This window comes from Mirounga angustirostris, unplaced genomic scaffold (assembly GCF_029215605.1).
Source record: "Mirounga angustirostris isolate CCGP_5_RB_7025 unplaced genomic scaffold, mMirAng1.0.hap1 SCAF_16, whole genome shotgun sequence".
Classification (NCBI taxonomy): domain Eukaryota; kingdom Metazoa; phylum Chordata; class Mammalia; order Carnivora; family Phocidae; genus Mirounga; species Mirounga angustirostris.
Genome location: NW_026991724.1, coordinates 16,505,508 through 16,528,793, shown reverse-complemented (window position 1 = coordinate 16,528,793; position 23,286 = coordinate 16,505,508). Strand labels below are relative to the sequence as shown.

The 23,286-nt window shown below is 44.5% G+C and overlaps 2 protein-coding genes across 3 annotated transcripts in view; one reads left to right on the top strand and one right to left on the bottom strand.

Annotated features, from left to right (window-relative positions):
• Nucleotides 1–13,122, bottom strand: NQO1 (NAD(P)H quinone dehydrogenase 1). Of its 2 annotated transcripts, XM_045870056.3 has the most exons (8): nucleotides 12,758–13,122; nucleotides 10,512–10,572; nucleotides 6,777–6,880; nucleotides 5,604–5,768; nucleotides 5,363–5,493; nucleotides 2,646–2,759; nucleotides 1,867–1,968; nucleotides 1–934 (listed from the first exon to the last, which is right to left on the bottom strand). In XM_045870056.3, exons 3-8 carry the CDS (start codon nucleotides 6,778–6,780, stop codon nucleotides 629–631), a joined length of 822 nt encoding a protein of 273 aa, XP_045726012.2. In that variant the 5' UTR covers nucleotides 6,781–6,880; nucleotides 10,512–10,572; nucleotides 12,758–13,122; the 3' UTR covers nucleotides 1–628. The 2 variants fall into 2 exon arrangements, with proteins under 2 accessions (XP_045726012.2, XP_045726013.2); XM_045870057.3 differs by lacking the exon at nucleotides 10,512–10,572 and having other exon boundaries at nucleotides 12,758–13,120.
• Nucleotides 13,123–19,687: 6,565 nt separating this feature from the next.
• The window catches only part of WWP2 (WW domain containing E3 ubiquitin protein ligase 2), a 168,358-nt gene continuing 164,759 nt past the window's right edge, over nucleotides 19,688–23,286 (top strand). The window contains exon 1 of the mRNA XM_064581536.1: nucleotides 19,688–19,710. Coding sequence (XP_064437606.1) covers nucleotides 19,708–19,710 — 3 coding nt within the window. The 5' untranslated portion in view covers nucleotides 19,688–19,707. The remainder of the gene's footprint in view (nucleotides 19,711–23,286) is intronic.

Below are 23,286 nucleotides of genomic sequence, written 5' to 3'. Positions count from 1 at the left end.
TAAAGAAGAGACTTTTATTATCTTCACTTGAAGGTATCTGCAGGTATTGTATACAAACAACAAAAGTTGAAGAGTAACACATTAGGCATATTATTAGTCACTGTGCAGTAATTAAAGCCAGTATCATAAACAAGCACAGATTAGTAACTACCAAACAAGTCCCTTGGGTCAGACAGATTCAGTCATTTCTTTCTCTGAGCAATTCCCTTCTGCTATAAGCCACAGAGAGGTAATTAAAAGAAAAATGTATCATTGAAGAGTTGGATGCTGTCTCGCCAGATTTAGCCCTAAAAATTTGTCCCTAACAAGAGGAATTAAATTGTGTAGAGGACCTTAAAGATTATTGTCTGGAATGTTTCTACTTCTTTCCCTGCTTTATATCCTAAGTGGCCTCCTGAGCCTAATCAGATTTTGCCATGATAGCAATCATAAGAATCAGTTATAATTAATAAAACTATCCAAAAATATACGAACAGAGTCTATTCTGTCTCCTAGTCATTCCTTGTGGAAAAAGAAAAACACACATCTTAAAAAAACACAAATCTTAAAGACTAAAGCAAGTCAAGGAAGTCTGAAAAAGAAACCTCGATTTGGCTACATTTTAGAAGGAAACCTAGTCTTGTGAGTCTCATTTTCTGGCTTTGATCTGGTTGTCAGTTGGGATGGACTTGCCCAGATGATGGCCCACAGAAAGGCCAAATTTCTTGTTTTCCCACTCATTCTGCACTTCCTTTTTCATTAAGAATCCTGCCTGGAAGCTTAAGTCAAAGAGGCTACTTGGAGCAAAATACAGTGGAGTCTCATCCCAGATATTCTCCAGGCGTTTCTTCCATCCTTCCAAGATCTGAATTCGGGCCTCCATAGGAGTGTGCCCAATGCTATATGTCAGTTGAGGTTCCAAGACTTGGAAGCCACAGAAATGCAGAGTGCCACTCTGGGGATACACAAAAGCACAGAGATGAGTCACAGAACAAACCCTACACAGCTTGTACCATATACAAACAGCCAAAGTTAATCTAGGTTTTCTAAAAAGACACTCCGATATGGGGGGGCCTGAGGCCTCCCGCCGGAGAATCAATTCATAGCTATTTTCTCTCACCTGCTCTCTATTCGTAGCTGTTACCTATTTTAGCCTATTCAGCTGAGCTCTTTTTTAAATGAATAAAACCTTGAAACCCTGCCAGCCTTGGGATCCTCTGCCAAAAATGCCGGAAGCTCTATTACATAAGGGAGTTTCAGCCTCTTGGCAGCCGACTCTTGCCAAGGCATGCGGATGTGCCTTTCTCATGCCTCTCCGTTTAACCAGAGGAGTCTCAAGAAATGATTCTTAAAATTTATTCTCCAGTATTAGTTGTCCGCTCTTAAAGGAGGCCACCTCATTTGCTCTTCTCTCCAACCCTCTACCTTAGAAGAGATTATCTTGATAGTCCAGTGGCCAGCTCCCAAATAGCCTCCCTCAGACACTACACTCTCGTTAGCTGGACTAAATCATTTCTTACGATTTTCTAATCGCTTGTGAGGCCGTAGCAGCAACTTGGAGAAGGAACTCCAGGAAGCTTGGAGAGAGGTATCGGTCATCCGAAGAGGACCGGGGCACATGGCTATACAAATCTAGGGGTTACCTGCGCTAGCCCTTGGTTAGGAGGCGGCCAGGTTTGCACGTGGGCATACTCGGGTTATCCTTGCAGCGCAGGCGCCGGGGAAGACGAGCCCTAAAAGGGAGCTCCCTGGAGTTGGGAATTATTACGTGGCTCTCATCCTCACACCCCAGGTCTGTTTACAGCTGCGATCTTGAGGATCTGGACCCCACAGAAAGCCCGTTTGATTAACCGCCCGCTCCCCGAAGAGTCATTGAAAACAAGTAACCTGAATTGGCCAGAGAAGGATATTCATGTCTCCGTGGATACCCTGCAGGGAATACATGGAGCCACTGCCACCAGTGGTGACGGAAAGCACGGTCTTCTTCTCCTGTAAAAGGCAAGTCGTCGTCACCCTCCACCTCTCCGCGGTGATGGGAAGTTAACCAAACAGCCCCAGGGAGAGGCACGCACAAGCGCGCCCACCTGCCGCTGACGTCACTTCCGTCACTTCCGTCACTTCCGCTCGGGCCCCTCTAAGCCGCTCAGTGGGACTCCGGAAGTCACACCCAGGGCGACGGGGCACCGCTGGTGGCAAACCAGGGGACTACAAGACCGGTGTGCGACCGCTGCTGCCTAAGCGGGGCTCTGTCGCTTCTACCCGAATCCCCACAGGGCTACGCGCGTATCCAGGAGGCCTCAAAATGTTTCTTGTGGAGGAGGTGGGTCTCTAAAAAACTAAGATAGAATTTCTTTTTTTTCTAATTTTTATTATGGAAAATGTCAAACATACATAGAGAAAATAGTATAATATAGACGCTTCCACCACTACCCCGCCCCCCCCCGCTTCAACGCTCAGTATTCGCTTTAGCTCCTACCCTTGCCCCTTAGGTTCCTGGGCTATTTTAAAGCAAGTCCTAAAGTCATATCTAAATATCTACTAAAACCTTTATTATCCATCTCTCCCAGGAGCCTGACCTGAGTACCTAATTGTGTTCAAAACTCTGCCTCAGGACAGAATCTACCCAGAATCTAGCTGATAGGGAAAAAGCAGAACCATCCACCTACCTGGAAAGGTCCCTTGTCATACATGGCAGCATACGAATAAGCAAACTCCCCTATGAGCACTCGCTCGAACCAGCCTTTCAGGATGGCAGGGACTCCAAACCACTGCAGCGGGAACTGTGGGGCAGAGGGACAGAGAGGTCAGATCGGGAGCACCGCCAGCCCAGAGGGTGGCTCAGGTGCTTAGCAGCTGCCTGGGACGTCACAGAAGGGCAGACCTTTCTTGGGGCCCTTGTCATTTCTCCTGGAGGAGTTAGCACATTAAAATTACTGTCCTTGGTCAGTCAACTTGACACTCCTGTTTCTGCCTAAAGAAACTGCTACCGGTAGGTCTGAAGAGAGCCACATGCAATTAAGATTTGTTTCTCTGAGGGGCGCCTGGGTGGCTCAGTTGGTTAAGCATCCAACCCTTGATTTCAGCTCAGGCCATGATCTCAGGGTCGTGAGATCAAACCCTGCATCGGGCTCCACCCTCAGCAGGGCATCAGCTTGAGATTCTCTCCCTCTCCGCCTGCCCCTCCCCCCCAACTCTCTCTCTCAGATAAACAAATCTTTAAAAACAATAAAAGGTTTGTTTCTTTGAAATCACATTTAGCGGCAAAGTGTAAACAGCAAGGATTGCAAAGTTTGTTTCAATGTGTGACGCCTAAATCAATATTTTCTGAAGAGCTCACTTCAGTAGGAGTGGTATCAACAAATGAAACAGGGACCTTGTGTTCACGGATGTAAAATCCTATCATTTAGAATAAACAGCGCATGAGGATGAACTCATGCGGGCAAACAAATGACCCGTGTGACTAAGGTTTATCAGGGAATTCCCATGAGAAAGTGTCGTGGGGTCTCTTGTCCTGATAAAAGCAGAACAGGGACTATACTAGTATTTCTTCTTCTCCCTGACTTAGGATTTAAAGACAATGACAAATGGAATACGCCCACATGAGAAAAATTAGGACAGAGAAGGAATTTGGAGGACTTGATATCTTTCTCCGATATTTGAATGGTTATTGACCTATAGGAGAGGGGGAAAGGGGCAGGGTTTTCGAACAGAAGGAACACGAGCTTGAAAACAAGATTGTCTTCTCACCCTGATTCTGCCATTGACGTGATGCAAGACCTCTGCCCCATAAGCCCCTTACTTTCCCTAAGTCTCATGTGCCTTAGCTGTGGAAAGAGGGGCTTGAGTAATCTCTAGAGGCTTCTTATCTTTATGACCCTGCAACTGTGAGGGGCCAGATCGCAGCTTTTAAGAGAAATGTGTAGGTTGTTTAGACAAGTAGATTTGGTCCCTGTGAGGGTCCTGCAGTCAGAGCTGAAAATAGGATTGCTCGGCTTGCAGGATATTAAGAGTTTATTCTTCCTCTGGTTGTTCTTGGAGAAGTGAGGGAAGTAAGCAGGGGGCTAGCCCACATGGCACCTCGGTATGAATCAAAATGCTCCTCCTCAGGACACTTAATTTGCATGTTGAAAGACTATCATGGGGCGCCTGGGTGGCTCAGTCGTTAAGCGTCTGCCTTCGGCTCAGGTCATGGTCCCAGGGTCCTGGGATGGAGCCCCGCGTCGGGCTCCCTGCTCCGCGGGGAGCCTGCTTCTCCCTCTCCCACTCCCCCTGCTTGTGTTCCCTCTCTCGCTCTGTCTCTATCAAAATAAATAAATTCTTTAAAAAAAGAAAGAAAGAAAAAGAAAGACTATCATACATAGTACACTGATTCTTCTATAGTAAGACTTTTCCTGTCATCCTTTGGTAACATGTTATAGTAAGTCTACAAATCTGCAGTGTATACATTGCCCTTTGATGTTGCTATTTCACAGTGCACAACCTGCACAGCTGTACTGATAGTAAATTAAACTTAGGCATCGTATAGAAGCTAAATTAAAAGACCACCAGGGTCTGTTCCAGTTCTAAAATATGAGATTCAGACTTGAAAGCTGCTCCTGCCGCTGCCTTGGCTGCACGAGGATAAACCGCAGCAGAAAACTCGCTCCAAGAAGGCGTCCTATGGGGCGCTGGCTAATGGCTTGTGGCTTTGATCTGCAGCAGCAGGCCTGAGGGTCGAATAAAAAACCTAAAAGTTTAGATTCTTTGCAGCTGATTGAATAATTGCAAAAACCACAGCTGGCGTCACCCTCCTTGTGCAGTTTCCAGGGTCCTAGACATCCCACGTTCAGTATCAAAAAGCTGGTGAGAACCGGGAGAAGCAAAGTCACTGAGTCCAGGTTGGCATTTTCGGGAAAGAGACCTGGCCAGAAGCATATGCACGTCCAGGACTGCCTGCCTAGCGGGGACACAGCTTCCAGGAGAGGAAAGGCCCCACTCTGCGGCCGGAACACATTAAGCAGGGCCACGGGCCCTTCAGCTGGGTGGCTCTAACTGCAGAGGTCAGGCTCCCACGCTTCACTCCACAGACCATTCGGGGTGCTGAGGCAGAGAAGGGGGGCTAACGGCAAACTATGAGAGATCCCACAAGGAATCACTCACGGAAGAAAAGCTCCAGGCTCACGTGTCGTCTTTGTAGTCCCCTATTTTCAAAGAGTAGTACGGCCAGGGGCACCGGGTCTATAAATCTGAGTAAGGGTGCACCTTTGAAGTCATCACCCTTCTTTACAGAGAATGCGCTCGAGTGGGTAACTGACTTTTCTGAGATCACATAGCTGATTAGGGGACCGGGCTCGGGCAGTGAGAACTCAAGGGTCCTGACACCCCTTCTGATGTCCGACCACACCTGAAAAATCACAAGGTCTGCGGCTTCTAGCTTCTTTTGTTCAGCCACAATATCCGGGCTCAGACGGCCTTCTTTATAAGCTAGCATAGACTCCACGGAATACTGGAAGGTCCCAGGGTCCTTCAGTGGGCCTGCCGAGAGGAAAAGGACAGGTTGAAGCTGGAGGGGCCAAGGATGCGCCAGAGAACCCACCGGTGAGACGTGCCACAGAGACCTCATTAAGGAGGGGAGCTGCTCCTACCTGTGATGTCCTTTCTGGAGATGACAGGATTGAAGTTCATGGCGTAGAGGTCTGACACGGTGACCTCCCATCCTTTCCCCTTCAAGGCCTCTACTGCTGCCTCCTTCATGGCATAGTTGAAGGATGTCTTCTCTGGATGGGCCAGGACGATCAGTACTCTTCTAGCTACTCAGGCACACACAAGGCAGACGGAGAAAAGCAGTTACCACGCAGCAAAGCTTCAGCTCCAGGGCGGCCACGCCAGGATCCACAATGCAAGAGTCGACTTCAGGGGTGCCTGGCTGGCTCAGCTGGAAAAGCACGTGACTCTCGATTTCGGGGTTGTGAGTTCAAGCCTCACGGTGGGCATAGAGATTACTAAATAAATAAATAAACTTAAAAAAAAAAAGGAGAGTCGGCTTTGTTAGGCATTGGGGGATGCGCTCCCCCCACTGAGGCCAGAAACATATTTTCTCCTTAAAAGTACCCACAAATAAAGGAGGCATCCTAACTAATTTTGTTGGCATATTTAATTGGCCATCTGCATGAAAATGGAATTATCCCCTTAGACAACTAATACAAGGTGTTAGGAGTCAGGACAGTGGTTCCCCTTGTCAAGGGGTACTGACTGGAAGGGCAGAGAAGGGGCTTTGGGGGTACTGGCAATGTTCTCTTTCTTGATCTGGGTACTGATCACACAAGTCTGTGACAAGTCACTTTGAATTTGTGCACTTTTCGGTGCGTCTATTGTATTCAATATGTATTTTGAGTGTTTTGTTTTGTTTTGTTTTCACTATCCCACAAACACACCACCTAGAGCAATAAATTCCTGGCAGAGTAAAGATCTAAAGGGAGAATTTGTATAACCTCAAGACAGAGAATACTTTTTAAGAAAGACTAGAGATTCAGAAACCATGAAGGAAAAGCTTGCCAGATAAAGCCACATAAAAATTAAAAAATTTGTGTGTACCAGAAGGCACCATAAACAAAGTCAAAAGACAATCAACAAGGAGATGATATCTGCAACTCTTACCACAAAGGGTTAAAATCCCAAAGAACGCCTACAAACAGACCATGCAATAGAAAAACAACTCCAGGTCATGAGCACACTAGTCACAGGAAGAAATGCCCCACCCGGCACATTAGGGAAGTGCCCTCAGGAAAAGCACATTTAAATGAAATATTATTATTTACCCATCAGATTAGCAAAGCAGCTCCGTTGGTGGAAGGTGACTCTTGATCTTGATGTTGCGATTTCAGGCCCCACATTGGATGTAGAGATTACTTATAAATAAAATCTTAAAAAAAAAAAAAAGGATTGGCAAAACAATTTAAGACAAGCAACACCGAGGGCTATGAAGATTGCAGGAAGACTGGCACCTTGCCAGTGGGACTATGACCTGCCTCCACCTTTAGGGAAAGTAAACAGGCTGAATCTCTTTAAATTTTAAAGACATATAAATCTTAGGGGCGCTGCGTGGCTCAGTTGGTTAAGCACCTGACTCTTGATCTCAGCTCAAGTCACGATCTCAGGGGTTGCCTGAGATCGAGCCCTGTGTCGGGCATGGAGTCTGCTTAGGATTCTCTCTCTCCCTCTCCACCCTCCCTCCCTGATCATTCTCTCTCTCAAAAAACAAAAACAAAAACAAAATCCCACACATAAATCTTTGATCTAGCTCTCCAACTTTGGGGAATCTGTTCTATAGACTAAAAGCATGGGGACATAAGGATACATGAACAAGGATCATCCTTGCATCCTGTATTACTCTTTTCACTGGCAAAAATGGGATACAACCTGACTATTTATGGGGAGTATCTGAATAAATTATGGTACATACATACATACTACAGACTAGTATGTTGTTAACAAGAAAGAGTTAACTATATATAGTCACCCAGAAAAAAGATATCCGTGATATATTGTTAGCTGATAAAATGAAGTAAATGTGAACCCATTTTTATAAAAGACAGAGAGGGGTGTCTGGCTGGCTCAGTTGGAGCGTGCAGCTCTAGATCTTGGAGTCGTGAGTTCGAGCCCCACACTGGGTATAGACATTACTTTAAAAAAAAAGACAAAGAAACTACATATATGTGTACATAGATTTGCAGTATATAGGTATGAGGGAAAAATAGTTTTCTTAGCTAAGTAAGAGATGGCAAGGAGGTAGAGACTGAGGGGAAGGAGTTCCTTTTTTCCTTGGACCTTTTTTGGACCTGTATTAAAAAAGTTGTTAGAACAAGCATGTTATACTCTTACAAGAACAGCATTTATTATTTTTTTTAGTTCTATTTTTTTAAAGATTTTATTTATTTAAGAGAGAGAGAGCGTGAGCATGAAGGGGGCACAGAGGGAGCGGGAGAAGCAGACTCCCCGCTGAAGAGAGAGCCCGATATGGGACTCGATCCCAGGACCCCAGGATCATGACCCGAGCCAAAGGCTGATGCCCAACCGTCTGAGCTACCCAGGCACCCCAAAGTTCTATTTATTTTAAAGTAATCTCTATACCCAACGTGGGGCTCGAACTCACGACCCTGAGACCCAGAATCCCGTGCTCCTCCGACTGAGCCAGCCAGGTGCCCTTTTTCTTCTTTATTTTAACTGAAGTATATTTGACACACAATGTTACTTTAGTTTCAGGTGAACACCACAGTGATTCCACACGTCTGTACATTAGGTCACGCTCCCCCCAAGTGTAGCTACCACCTGCCATACCACACAACACCATTACAACACTGTTGATCATGTTCCCTGTGCTGTACGTTTTACCCCCGTGACTTATTCCTTCCATAACTGGAAGCCCATATCTCCCACTCCCCTTCAACCACTTCGCCCCTTTGCCCATACCACTCCCCTCTGGCAAAGTCGCTTTGTTTTTTTGTATTTATGGGTCTATGTCTTTTTGTTTGTTTGTTCATTGTTTGGGTTTTTAGATTCTACATTACAAGTGAAATACTATTTGCCTTTCTCTGCCAGAACAGCATTAATGGGTGCTTACTCTGTGCCAGGCACTGCTCAGAGTACTTTGCATTCTTTTGCAGTTGTCATGGCAACGCTGAGATGGATACAGTGAGTATCCCCATATTATGGATGAGAACACTGAGGCACAGAAAAGTTAGGCTAGCTTGGGCGCCTGGGTGGCTCAGTTGGTTAAGCGACTGCCTTCGGCTCAGGTCATGATCCTGGAGTCCCAGGATCGAGTCCCAGGATCGAGTCCCAGGATCAAGTCCCGCATCGGGCTCCCTGCTCGGCAGGGAGTCTGCTTCTCCCTCTGACCCTCCCCCCTCTTGTGCTCTCTCTCCCATTCTCTCTCTCTCAAATGAATAAATAAAATCTTTAAAAAAAAATTTTAAATAAAAAAAAAAGTTAAGCAAGTTACCCAAGTTTACATAGTAAGTGGTGAAACTGGAATAATTTTAAAATATGTAGAAATAGGGGCGCCTGGCTGGCTCAGTCAGAGGAGTGTGGGGCTTCGTGATCTCATAGCTGTGAGTTTAAGTCCCACACTGGGTGTAGAGAGTACTAAAAAAATAAAATAAAATAGGGCGGCTGGGTGGCTCAGTTGGTTAAGCGACTGCCTTCGGCTCAGGTCATGATCCTGGAGTCCCTGGATCGAGTCCCACGTTTGGCTCCCTGCTCAGCAGGGAGTCTGCTTCTCCCTGTGATCCTCCCCCTTCTCATGCTTTCTCTCTCTCATTCTCTCTTTCAAATAAATAAATAAAATCTTTAAAAATAAAAAAATAAAATAAATAAAATATACATATATATGTATATATAGAGAGAGAGATTGAGAGAGAGAGATAAATCCACACAACCATGTGCAGGCAGCAGGGGGGGAGGGACCAGAGAATGGCAGAGAGTGGTGTATCCCACCACCCCTGCTCCTGGTAATTGGCATCACTACGTCGTTTGTTACTACTCCTAACAGTTGTGTCCACGGGTGGAGCTCCAGTGGGAGCAGCTGCTTCGGGTTAAATTCAGCCAGGTGTCTGCTTCCCGCCCCAGCCTGCCCGAGAGGAGCGTTGCCGAACTTGCACGAGGCGCTTCAGGCTCTGTAAACTCAGAGGCGGTGGAATCTAAGTTTGATAAGGGATTTAAATGCTATGAAAGTGATTTATCTGCTTTGGACAGCCAGGGAAAAGGGAAAGGAGCTCCTGAAGCTGCCTCAACAAATTCCTACCCCCGTTTTTCTTTTTATCAACTCCAGGACTTCCCACTCTCAGGAGAAATGTGAGTATATTAAGTTCTGATGAGCATTTTCTCTGTGACTTACCTTTGCATTAGTTATCTCAATGTTTACTGAATACTGCTTTGTCAGTTTTTATTCTCTTGGCTTCCTACCTATATATAGATATAAAGGTTGTTTTTTTTTTCTTATCAGTGTTAACAAGCATTTCCTAAGTAGTAAAATATAAAGGCACTTCACCTAAAATGAGAAAATCAGGATATCTGTCGCTTGCTTTCAAGGAGCTCATCAGCTCCTAGCTAGAGGATGCATGATGCCCTCAAACATAAGCCATGTGAGCCAAGACACAAACAGGAAGGACGTATTTGCAAGAAATATAACTAACAAAGTTCAGTATCTGGAATATATTGATTCCTGGAAACAAGGCAGTAGGAAAATGGTCAAGGGTTGTGCACACACAACAGAACATTCATTTGCAGTCAACAGAGCAGGCTTGCTGCTTTGCCCGAGGGAAAGGGTAAAGGGGAGATTCACTACCCAACACACCACCAAGTCACTCGTCACCAGGTCCTTCTTCATGGACAAACCCGCAGTCTTTGAACTTGAAGGGTTCAGTGGCCCTTCCTGACATTTAACTACACGGCAAGTTTGATTTTCTCAGGATTTACCCTGAGAAAGGCAGTAAGACACGCAGAGAAAAAAACTAACAGTGTTAGCCTGACAGGGGAGGCAGGGGACAAAATACCTGAGGAAAACCGTCCACTTCAGGGCTGGCCAATGAGGAACAGCTTCAGGCGGCGCTGCCACTGAAGAAGAGGTTTGAAAGTCCGATGGGGTTATCATCAGTCCTTCTAATTAAACATTCATTTCTGCTTGCCAGGCACATCACTGACCTCACAGAAGCCACTGTATGTCCCACAGCCGAGCCTGCCCTTGATAATGCAGCTCTCTTCAGATTTCAGTCCACCCCTACGTGAAATATGCTCCCTGTTCATCCGCCCTTCTCTGTGTCCTGAAATCTGGTGTATCCACCCCCAGCCAACTTCTTCTCTCCCTGTGCACTGCTCATGTTCTCGCTAACCCATCCTCTGAGCCTCTCCATTGGGCTTGAGTGAGCACCTCCTACCCACCAGGCACTGCTCTAGGCATTTGGGATACACCAGTGTGCAAAAACACACAATTTTTTTTTTCCATAGACATACATTCTGGTGACCAAAGCATCCCGACTGTTTTGGGGGACCTGACCTCTGTCCTTATCTAAGGCTCCAATGTTCCTATGATTCTCTGCCTTCAAACTCAGGCCAATCTGAAACCAAGTTTTCACGAATATTCCAGACCGCACAGTACTCTGTTAAGCAGCAGTTTCATTTAAGACCAACATAGAACTTAATGACACGGGGACATCTGGGTGGCTCAGTTGGTTAAGCGTCTGCCTTTGGCTCAGGTCATGATCCCGGGGTCTTGGGATCGAGCCCCACGTCTGGGCTCCTTGCTCAGCGGGAAGGCTGCTTCTCCCTCTGCCGCTCCCCCTACTTGTGCTCACTGTCTCTCTCTGTCAAAATAAATAATTAAAACCTTTAAAAACTTTTTTTAAAAAGAATTTAATGACAGAAAAAGATAAAGCTGGCAGAGAGAGAGAAAGGGGTCGTGGCACCTTGTTTTAATGTAAAGCACATCTAGATGTCTTTACCAGTAACAGCTATATTACCCACGTGATCATTCTGGCAGGAAGAATAAGCAATCAAGGAAAACCTATCACAAATAGAATAAGGGCAGGCCCTCCTATCAGTTTTGCGCATTCTGTTTCTACTAGTGCATTCACATTCTGCTAGTGAGAGGCACCTTGTGGTTGCAAACAAATGCTTTGGATGCACAGAATATTCTGTAAGATTGGAAAATCAGGAACTAGCTCTTGCCCTCTACTAGAGGAGTGCCAGTGCCCTCAGGACAGCTAAGAATGAAGTAGAGAGAACCCGCCCCTAAGATGCAGGCGGGAAGCCTGGTCAGCTGCCCTGCGGTCTCTCCCAGATGCTTCTCCTCTAGGTTTCTAGAAACTCTGGGTGGGCTGCAGCCTGTTTCACAGAGATTCTAACTCTAGTTTGTCAACTGCAACAGCAGCTCATCCCTCCCTTAACTTTTGGCAAGATGAGATTGTCTGCATGTGTGTTTTCAGAAAAAGGAACTAGGTTCAGAGGGAAGGAAATTGAAAAAAGGTAGAATTCTGTCCCAGTTGAGGAAATGGCTTTGTAAATGGTAGCACTGTCCCATCTGGGAATAAGGCTCTCTGGGAAAGAGCTCCCTGCGCCTGCAGGCCTTGCAGCTGGGGTGTCTTAGAGGCCATGCGTGCATCAGATAAACTTGTGACCCCTCAGGTGCCCTGGGGTGGATGGTGGAGAGGGGAGGCTCTGTCACTCCAAGTGGAACAGGGATCGGGTTTGCCCGATCCAAGGGTCACAGTCAAAACTGTCTCCTGGCCAGGCAGCCTGGGGCTGGTCTCTGTCAAACTAAAGGGAACAACTTCCCCAGCTCCAGTCATCACCGGATCTTTTAATTTCCCTCCAAAAGCAGATAATTCACCTTTTTAAACGAAATCACCTATCTTTATTGTAAATACTAGCAACTTATACCAAAATGTTTTAAATTCTATAAGGCCAAAGAAGTTATGCCAGTGGGCCAGATCTGGCCTTGGACGACCGGTTTCCGACCTATTTTGGAGGCAGTTTTTTTGCTACCGAGGTCAAGTCTCTTTCAAACCCCCACCCCGGTTCGTGGGGCTGGGATAGAAACAGGAGCTCTCCTTCCCGCAGTGTCTGGTCAAGGGCTCCTCCCGGGATCCTAATGCCTTTGCTTTTTCTGTTTTGAGTCACGGAGAAAAACTGAGAGCTAAGCCCCCCCGGGGCTCCCGCAGACAAACGAGGGCTGGGGGCGCCTCTGCTGGGGGGCTGAGGCGGTGGGGGTTCCTGCTCTGGAGCGCGGCGGCGCGGCACTCACCAGCCAGGCCTCCGGCGGTGCGTTGATTGGCTGTGCTGCTGGTTGTCAGGGCGACCCTGGCCGAGGCAGAGTCCTCGCGGGGGTGGGGGACACGGCCGTCGGGCAGAGGCTGGGGTCCGGCGTGCCGCCTGCAGAGCGCCCGCCACTTTATAGCTCCCCGAGCCCAGCCCCCGGAGCGGGGGCCCGCCGGGGCGGAGCCGGCCGCTGGGACCCTGGGGCGCAGGGCGGGGCGCGCCGGGGCTGCGGTTCTGGGAGGGAAGCGGAGTCTGGGAGCTGGAGTAGGGACCCCCGACGTGGAAGAAGGGGGCGCTGAGGACGCAGGGGGCGGGGGAGGCGGGCGCGGCTAGAGGGTCTGGGTGCGGGTGCGAGGCATGCCCATCTGGACTCTGTCCAGAAACCACCTGGGGCCAGCAGGGGGAAATCTCCGGGGGAGTCCCGGCGCACCCTGGCGCCTCTCCCAGCCTCGGGACAGCGCCTTCGCACGGAATGGGGCAGACCCGGAGGAGGGTGTACAGGGTTGTGGTCCTTAAGCCTCAGATTCGCTGAGTCACTGTGACTCGGAGGTAGCCGGCCTGTTCCAGGGAAAGGGAATTCGTTTCTTCCTTGGCAAGGTTCAGATTCGGCCCTCGGGGGTCCCGGAGGATGCATTTCCCTTGGTGCCGGGAATCGAATTGGTTTTGTCCCCCAGGAGCTAGTCCAACCCTGGGGCAACTGAACAGAGCGAAGGGAAAAGTTCTAAATCTCTACCAAGTGAAAGTTGAAGTCTTCATCCTACAGGATTTATTGTGCTTGTTTTAGTGTGCTTTGCAGATTCTGCATTTTTTTTTTTAACTATAAATTGAAAGTTTGTGGCATCCTCGCATTGAACAAATCTGGCACCCTTTTTCCAACAGCATTTGCTCATTTTCTGTCTGTGTCACATTTTGGTAATTCTTGGAAAATTCAGACCTTTTCATTATATTTGGTGTGGTGATCTGTGATCAGGGAGGATAACTCACTGAAAGCTCAGATGATAAGCATTTTTTAACAATGAAGTATTTTTAAATTAAGGTATGTACATTGTTAGACATAATGCTATTGCACACTTAATAGACTATGGGGTAAACATAATTTTTTTTTAAGATTTCATTTATTTATTTGAAAGAGAGCAAGAGAGAGAGAGCACGCAAGTGGGCTAAAGGGCAGAGGGAGAAGCAGACTCCCCGCTGAGCAAGGAGCCCGGTGTGGGGATTGATCCCGGGACTCCAGGATCATTGCCTGAGCCAAAGGCAGCTGCTTAACCGACTGAGCCACCCATAAAATTTTTATATGCACGGGGAAACCAAAACATTCATGTGACTTGCTTTGTTGCGGTTCCCTGCAACCAAACCTACAATATCTCAGAGGTACGCCTTTGCTCTCAAAGGGAAGGCAAAAGAAATAGAACTTGAAAGTTAAGAAAAATTAGAAAAGAAAATTCAGAGGGAAGGGAGATGGGAGGTGCACCTTTGCAAAATCTTTTTTTTTTTTTTTTAAAGATTTTATTTATTTATTTGACAGAGAGAGACACAGCGAGAGAGGGAACACAAGCAGGGGGAGTGGGAGAGGGAGAAGCAGGCTCCCCGCAGAGCAGGGAGCCCGATGTGGGACTTGATCCCAGGACCCTGGGATCATGACCTGAGCCGAAGGCAGTTGCTCAACCGACTGAGCCACCCAGGCGCCCACCTTTGCAAAATCTAAGGGTGTGCTAAAAAACGCAGTAATCAAGGTAAATAACTATTTTTTAAGTCTGGTGTTTTTTTTTTTTTAAGATTTTATTTTTTAAGTAATTTGTATACCCAACATGGGGCATGAACTCATGACCCCAAGATGGAGAGTTGAGCGTGTGCCACCGACTGGGGCAGTCGGGCACCCTGATAAATAACTCTTTAATGCAATGTTTTTTTGAAAATCAATTTGCAGAAAAGAAAGTCATGATAGACAAAATATAAAAATTGTAAATAAAGATTAGTAACAGCACCAAGCCAAGCCATGTTGAGCCTAGAGAAAAATGAGGTTTCACTTAACACTGATTCATTCTTTGTTTTGGTAAAAAATAAAATTCAACTGAGTACATTTGGAGGGTCTCACTGGTTTTATTTAATGATTCATGAATCAGGCAGCATCCAGTCTAGAGGGTAGAATGGGGGTCTGAGGAGCTGTACAAAATGAAAGACTTCTATAGGCAGAAAGGAGTGGAAACAAGGAAGTTACACTTTGCAAAAAGGGGATGGGGTTTTTTTTTTTTTTTGAGGTTACTTTCTTTTAGGGGATGGTGGGGGTCTGTCAGGTAGATTACCTAAGTAGTGCTGATCAGGCCATTCCGGACTTATTTCAGATTCCAGTTCAGGGTGAGCTGATTCTGTTTGGTGACATGCGGCTAAGCGTAAGTGATATTCTAATCTTAGGGAGATCATTTGCTTGGTAGTGGATGGCCAAAAATATGCATTTAAAGATTTGAGAGAATACAGCACAATGAGGAGACTATGGTTATTAAAAGCAAGATAATGCCCAATGTCCGGAGTGCACTTATGAGTCATGGTCCCCAAGACCCAAGCCAATCAGAATCAAATAGGTCAAAGTAAGACCCAATTGAAGGAGTCACTTTTTAAAGCCAGCTGGCTTACTCAGTGATCTTACGCAGCTGCCGAGTCTCAACTTGGCCAGAAGTGTGAGCCCAAGTGTAGCAAGTGGTGGTGGCCACTGAGCAAAAACCTCTTGCTCAGCTAAAAGATCATCAAGGGCTCTCCTCTTATCAGGAACAACACTGGCCAGAGATTAGGGATATTTATTGGGCAGGTAATGCTTTAGCCGCAGATTCTGCAGTATCTTCAAGAGTTAAGGAGAAATTCCGAGCATAGCCTCCGTGGCACTTACCTTAACCAGGACAGTACGGATCCACCACAGGAAATGAATTTTGAATCTGAATAACTCTTGGTAATTCCCATTTGAATCTGTGACTAGGGACTGGAAAGGTGGCAGTCAGTAAAACTGAAGGGTCTCTAGACTACACAGGTGGTTTATTCTGGTTACCCTTGCCTTGTGTCCCTTTCTTTGAACAGAGACACAGTTTCCCCTGGTTTGGGGTTGTTAACCAGAGTCCGGGAAGAGACCCCCAGGATGGAAAGTGGCTGAGTTTGTTTCATAGAAACTGAGACATTGGGAATCAGGGAGAAGTTTGGGACAGGCAAATGATCTACCAGATCACCAGCATGGTGGCAAATCTAACAGTTACTTGGAGGTTGCATTACCCCCCCCCCCCACCTTGCAGTGGCCTAAACTAGGAGAATAATGGCATTATGTTTCCAGGTCAGGGAAAGGCAAAAGATGAACAAAAGAATCCTCAAGACCTTTGTGGTGTAAGAATGAGGAAAAGGATGGTCAAGAGGAAAGGAGGAACAGAAACCATGTCAGAGCAATGTTCATTACTTCTCTTTCTCCTCAATTTGATTTTTCTTTTTTTCTTTTTCTTTTTGAGGTCTCTGACCTTTGCCTAGGGCCAGATAGCTGTCAGATGTGTGCCCCAGGTTTGACACTTTGCAATTGGGCGGCAGGGTCAGTGGTCAACTTGGTAGGGTCCTTTCTGTGAATCTTTATTTTGCAAAAGCATCAGAGTGAAAACAGGAACTGTTTGTAAATGACAAAAGACTTTAAAAAGTCCATGGTTAAAGATCTGATGAGAGTTCATTATAATAGAATTGACAAGGACATGGGGTTATTCCTGTGATACCCGATATTTTAAGATCATAACTGGAATTATGACTGATAAGATTGTTCTAGGACATAACAGATTTCTAGGAATTTCCTATAATCTCTATAACCTCTATATAAATAAGCATCTGTACAAATGCCACCTAAGAAGAATTAGCCTTGCTTCTAACTTGATAATGCTTGCCATGTAATTTAACATACCAAAGAAACCTAATTGTTTTCACGTCTTCCTTGGTGAGAGATAAGTCCTTTAGATTTTCCAGGAAACTACTGATAAACCTCAAAGTTATTTTGAGGTCAAAATACCCCATTTAGAATTTGATTTGGAGAAAATGTCAAACAGTTTGAATATTGGATTAAATAGGATACAGATCAGGGACGTCTGGGTGGCTCAGTCAGTTAAGTTTCCGACTCTTGACTTCAGCTCAGGTCGTGATCTCAGGGTCCTGGGTTTGAGCCTCTTGTCAGGCTCTGCGATGAGCGTGGAGCCTGCTTGAGATTCTTTCTCTCCCTCTCCCCTGGCTTGCATTTGCTCTCTATCAAATAAATGAATGAATGAATGATAATTATGAAATAAGACAGAATTATCTACTTAACCAAAGTGACAATAGATGTTAAAGGCAAGTACAGAAGTTTAGTTGTGAAAGAAACTTAGCTCTGAGAAGCCTAGGTTTTCTTAAGTAATCAAAGACCTGATAAAAACAGTGTAAAATATTTTGGTAAGACCCAAAATCTTTGCTGTCTAGGCAAATTACCTAACAGGTAAGGAAACTTTTATAATAACTTAAAAAAGCAGACCAGAAATCTAAGAAAACCTGTCCTTTTCAGAGAGAGAAAACCAAATCTAATTTTGTACCAGTGTACTTCTCATATTAAAACTCATTAAAGGGGGCACCTGGGTGACTCAGTAGTTTAAGCATCTGCCTTCAGCTCAGGTCATGATCCCGGGGTCCTGGGATTGAGCCCCACGTTGGGCTCCCTGCTCACCAGGGAGCCTGCTTCTCCCTTTCCCTCTGTCTGCTTCTCCCCCTGCTTGTACTCTCTGTCAAATGAATAAATAAAATTTGTATAAATAAACTCATTAAAGGGGTCCCTGGGTGGCTCAGTCAGTTAAGCGTCTGCCTTCAGCTCAGGTTACGATCCCAGGGTCCTGGGATGGAGCCCCACATTGGGCTCCCTGCTCCGTGGGGTCTGCTTCTCCCTTTGCCCCTCCCCCTGCTCATGTGTTCTCTCTCAAATAAATAAATAAATAAATAAATCTCATTTCAAAACAAAACAAAACACCCTTAAATCCCTTCCAATCTTAGCTAGCTGGACCAAACATAGACTTCCTTTCCCATGCCTTTTTCACAAATCTTCTACAATGTTTTCTATATCCATTCAGATTTTATCCTATGTTTTATTCCCTCTTTTTCTCATTCTGGGACAACCAGTCATTTTATTTCCTTACCTAGTTTTCATACACAGTTGTTTCCTTTCACCCTTACTACTACTACTTTTTTTTCTTTTTTAAGTAAGCTCTGCACCCAACATGGGGCTTGAACTCATGACCTGGAGATCAAGAGTCACCTGCTTTGGCAACTGAGCCAGCCTGGTGCCCCAAGTTGTTTTTTTTTTTTTTTTTTTTAATTGAGATACAATTGACATCTAACATTGTATCAGTTTATGGTGTACAATGTGTTGGTTTGATACATTTTGTTTGGCGATATGATTGCTACAGTATTAGCTAATACCTTTCTCAAGTCACATATTTATCTTTTCCTTTTTGTGTTGTGAACAGTTAAGATTTAGTATCTTAGTAACTTTGAAGTTTGCAATACAGTATTGTTGACTTTAGTCACCATGTTGTCCTTAGATTTCCAGAACTTATTTATCTTCTACTTATAAGTTTGTACCCTTAAATAACATCTCCCCAACTCCCCACCCCCAACCCCTGCTAACCACCATTCTACTCTGGTTTTTACAAGTTCATTTTTTTTTAGATTCCACACAGAAGTGATATCATATAGTATTTGTCCTTCTCTCTCGGATTTACTTTCCCTAGCATAATGCCTTCAGTGTCCGTCCAACTTGTCAAAAATGGAAGGATCTCCTTTCTCATGTCTGAATAAGACTCGGTTGTGTATGTATATCTTCTTTATCCATTCATCTGTTGACAGACGCATTGTTTCCATACCTTGGCTATTGTGAATAATGCTGCAATGAACGTGGGTGTGCAGAGATCTCTTTGAGATACTGATTTCAGTTCCTTCAGATATCTACCTGGAAGTGGGATTGCTGGATCATATGGTGGTTCAATTTTTAATTCTTTGAGGAATCACCATACTGTTTGCCATAATAGCTTTAGTAAAAGTTTCTAATTATATAAATAAATTAGAATCCTTTATTCCTAAGGAAAACTAAAAAGGAAGCAACTATGGACTGTTGGTTATACTAGCAGTCTGTGGACTGGTAGATTTATGAACACATTTTACAATTTCTAGAAGTATATTCTTCCTTACAGAAAACTTTTCAATGTGGCACAAAATGTATCTATTAATAGACCTAAATAGCTTTGGTTCATCTGTAAAAGGAAGCCAAAAGTGGATAAACTTATATTCAGTAATTAATGTTTCCATATTTTACCTTATTTATTTACTTAGAGAAAAAGAGAGAGTGTGCTCACACACAGGCAGGGGGAGGGGCAGAGGAAGAAGCAGGCTCCGCATTGAGCAAAGAGCCTGATGAGGGACTCGATCCCAGGACCCTAGGATCATGACCTGAGCTGAAGGCAGACACTTACTGATTGAGCCACCCAGGCATTCCCCGAACTAGTTTTAATGATACTTTGTGGTATGGCATATTTCTAAGTAGTGTGCTGTTTTATAGTTAATGATTTTAAGACCTTATCTATTCGCTTAATATTATGAAAGATGAGGACTAGTACTTTGATACTGCCCACCATCTTTCCTTCTTCTTTTCTTCCAGTATGGCAATATAAAAATTTTTGGCTAAATCAGTATTTAGGGTTTGTGCTATTATGACAATGAGCCAGATAGTGAATTATGATAATTTTCTTTCTTCAACTTCTTGTTTTCCTAGAGTTGATAATTGCCTCTTTTTCCTCATTAGTTTTCTACACAATGAACACTCTACTTGTTCCTAAACCTTCCATCGAAATTGTGAAAAACAGGAGTGCCGGGCTGGCTCAGTTGGTGGAAAGTGCAACTCTTGATCTGGAGATGGTGAGTTTGAGCCCCACATTGAGTATAGAGATTACTTAAAATCTTGGGTGGGGTGCCTGGGTGGCTTAGTCATTGGGCGTCTACCTTCGGCTCAGGTCATGATCCCAGGGTCCTGGGATACAGCCCGCATCAGGCTCCCTGCTCTGCAGGAAGCCTGCTTCTCCCTCTCCCACTCCCCCTGCTTGTGTTCCCTCTCTCACTGTGTCTCTCTCTGTCAAATAAATAAAATCTTAAAAAATAAAATAAAAAATAAAATAAAATCTTGGGGTGCCTGGGTGGCTCAGTTGGTTAAGCACCCGACTCTTGATTTTGGCTCCAGTCATGATCTCAGGGTCATGGGATTGAGCCCATGTCTGGCTGTCCACTCAGTGGGGACTCTGCTTACTCTCTCTGCCCCCTCCATGCTCACTCTGTAAAATAAATAAAAATAAATAAATACATAAATAAAATAAAATCTTTTTAAAAAATAAAATCTTTTAAAAAAGTAAACTCTTTAAAAAAAATTCTAAAACAGGGGCACCTGGGTGGCTCACATGGTTAAGCATCTGCCTTCAGCTTGGGTCATGATCCCAAGGTCTTGGGATAAAGCCTGTATTGGGTTACCCACTCTGCTGAGAACCTGCTTCTCTCTCCCTCTACTGTTCCCCCTGCTTGTGCTCCTTTGTGTGCTCTCTCTCTCTGTGTCAAATAAATAAATAAAATCTTAAAAAAAAAAAAGTAAAACAAAGATAAGCACAGAATGAATGCTAATTTTCACTTGGTCGAACTCATCAGGTTTACTTCTCTTCTTCTGGGTAAAGTTCTGAAGTCCTCTGTTTCAGTCTCAGCTGATGACTCTGAGGTTTGCTGTGTAGCTATCTTTCTGGGATTCTTTTTCTCCTCTCTCTTGTGCTGAAGTCCATGTATTCCTCTTTGGTTTACTCTCCTCACCACCCACCTCCCCCATTACATTTTCTAATAGTTTGCTAACAAAGGATAAATGGAAGGTAAGTTTTTTGATACATTGTATATCTGACTAGTTGTCTGCAGGATTTTATGGTGGTTGTGGAGAATCCGATATCTTCTACTTCCTGATTGTTTGGATGGAATATGCTTTTTTCTGTATAAGTACCTGAGATGTTTTTATTCTGACATTTTGTCCAGAAGAATATTACAAAGATAACCCCAGTATGACCTTATTCTATACTTTTACCTGAACTTATGTACTACTATGGAAACCATATTGTATTAATTTGTGCTTTGCTAAATGATCAGAATATGTCATGCTATACTTAACAGTGGAAAATTCTTCTAACTTTATTACCGCTTCATGTAAGAAAAGTCAACAAAATTTATTCCTTTTCCCTTGCAGAATAGGAAGTAATGATCACTAATTTACTGAAGACTTTCCATGCAGCAAGACCTGTTCTGAGTACACTTACATGTATTAACTCATGCTAATCCTCCACACGGCACTTTGAGGGAAGGGCTATTATAATTCTCATCTTTAAAATAGACTTGAGATATATAAGACATGAAACTCACCCATTTAAAGGGGAGAGTATAATGGCTTTTAATATATGTATAGAGTTTTGCAGTGGTCACAGTGATCTGATTTTAGAACATTTTCATTACTCCAGAAGGAAACCTTGAGCCCATTAGCAATCACTCTCCATTTCTCCTGCCTGTCCCCTACACTTTGGTCCTAGGCAACCACTAATCTTTCTGTTTCTAGGGAATTTGCCCATCCCAGGCATCTTATATAAATGGTATACATTATGTGGTCTTTTGTAACTGTCTTCTTTCACTTACCATAGTGTTTTCAAGGGTCATCCACATTGTAGCAGATATCAGTACTTCGTTCCTTTTTATGACTGAATAATATGCCATTGTATGGATGAACCACATTTTGTTGATCCACTCATCAGCTGATGGACATTTGGGTGGTTACCACCTTTGACTATTATGAATAATGCTACTATGAACACTGGTGTCTAAGTTTTTGCATGGACATGTGTTTCCATTTCTCTTGGGTAGGTGTCCAGGAAGAAAATTGGTGGTTACATTATGTTTAACAACTGAGAAACTGCCAAACTGTTTTCCAAGGTAGCTGCACTATTTTACATTCCTACCAGCAAAGTATGAGTGTTAGAATTTGTCCTCATCCACACTTGCTGTTGTCTGTCTCATTTATTATAGCCATCCTAGTGTGTGTGTGAGGTGGTATCTCATTGTGGTTTTGAGCTGCATTTTCCTAATGATTAGTGATATTAAACATCTTTTCATGTAATTAATTCTTGGACACTTATATATCTTCTCTGGAAAAATGTTTATTCAATTTCTTTGCACAATTTAAAATTGGGTTGTCTTTTTTATTATTGAGTAGTAAGGGTTCTTTATACAAGTTCCTTTTTTTAAAGTAAGCTCTACACCCAACATGGGACTTGAACTCACAACCCCAAGATCAAGAGTTGCACACTCTACCACCTAAGCCAGCCAGGTGCCTCCTTTATGCAAATTCCTTATCAGATACATGCTTTGCAAATACTTTCTCCCATTCTTTGAGTTGTCTTTTTATTTTCTCAGTGGTGTCTTTTAAACCATATAATGTTTTAATTTTGATGAAGTCTAACTTATGAGCCTTTAATCACTTCTGCTTTGGTGTCCTAAGAAATCATTCCCTAACCCTAGATTTATGCCTATATTTTTTTTTATCTGTGAGTTTTATAGTTTTAGCTCTTACATTTAAGTCTGTAGATCTAGTTTGCAGTAATTTCCGTGTATGATGTGAGGTAGGGAATAAAACCCCCATTTTATTTTATTTTTATTTTTTAAGATTTTATTTATTTATTTGACAGAGAGAGACACAGTGAGAGAGGGAACACAAGTAGGGGGTAGTGGGAGAGGGAGAGGCAGGCTTCCCGCTGAGCAAGGAGCCCGATGTGGGGCTGGATCCCAGGACCCTGGGATCATGACCCAAGCTGAAGGCAGACGCTTAATGACTGAGCCACCCAGGCACCCCTAAAACCCCCATTTTAGCGATAGGGAAACTGATGAACCAAGGGGTATTATGACTTGCCCATGGCTCTACAGCTAGTTAGTGTGTAGTTCAGAATTGGAACTCAGGCCCTCAGACTCCAGAGGAGCCTAGGTCCAGATGAGCTGCCAATGCTCTTCTCTTTGAGCTCTGGTTGCTTCTGTAAAAACATAGGTTTCAGCTGCATTGCCTTAAAGGTCCCTCAGCTTTAATTTGCGGTCAGTTTAAAAACTGTACACTGCCCAGGGGCTTCTCTGAGCAAGCCTGTCCCTGGAGTATGTATGTACCAGCATTGCGTGTTGACTGGAAACCATGTCCTCAAGGTCTCTCCCACATCATCAGGGAGCAGCCAGCACTCGGAGCTGTAGAAAGCTTTGTTGATGGTCTTCATTATCTAGAAACAAAAAGCAGAGGTAGAGGAGAAACCTCAGGAGTCCCCCATCCTCCTCCTGATGGAAGAACACAAACAGCCTCATTAGTCACCTGCTAAAGGCACTGCCTCCGCAAGGGTGCCTCCTTTTTGGCATAAGAAGTCCCTAAATCCCGCTTGCTGTGGATGA

Excerpts from the sequence above, each read along its gene's own strand:
- NQO1 (XM_045870056.3), bottom strand. Across the intron at positions 5,494-5,603 it reads CTCCAGAAAGGACATCACAG|GCCCACTGAAGGACCCTGGG; the intron begins GTAGGAGCAGCT and ends TCCTCTCGGCAG. Across the intron at positions 2,760-5,362 it reads CAGACCTTGTGATTTTTCAG|TTCCCGCTGCAGTGGTTTGG; the intron begins GTGTGGTCGGAC and ends TCTGCCCCACAG.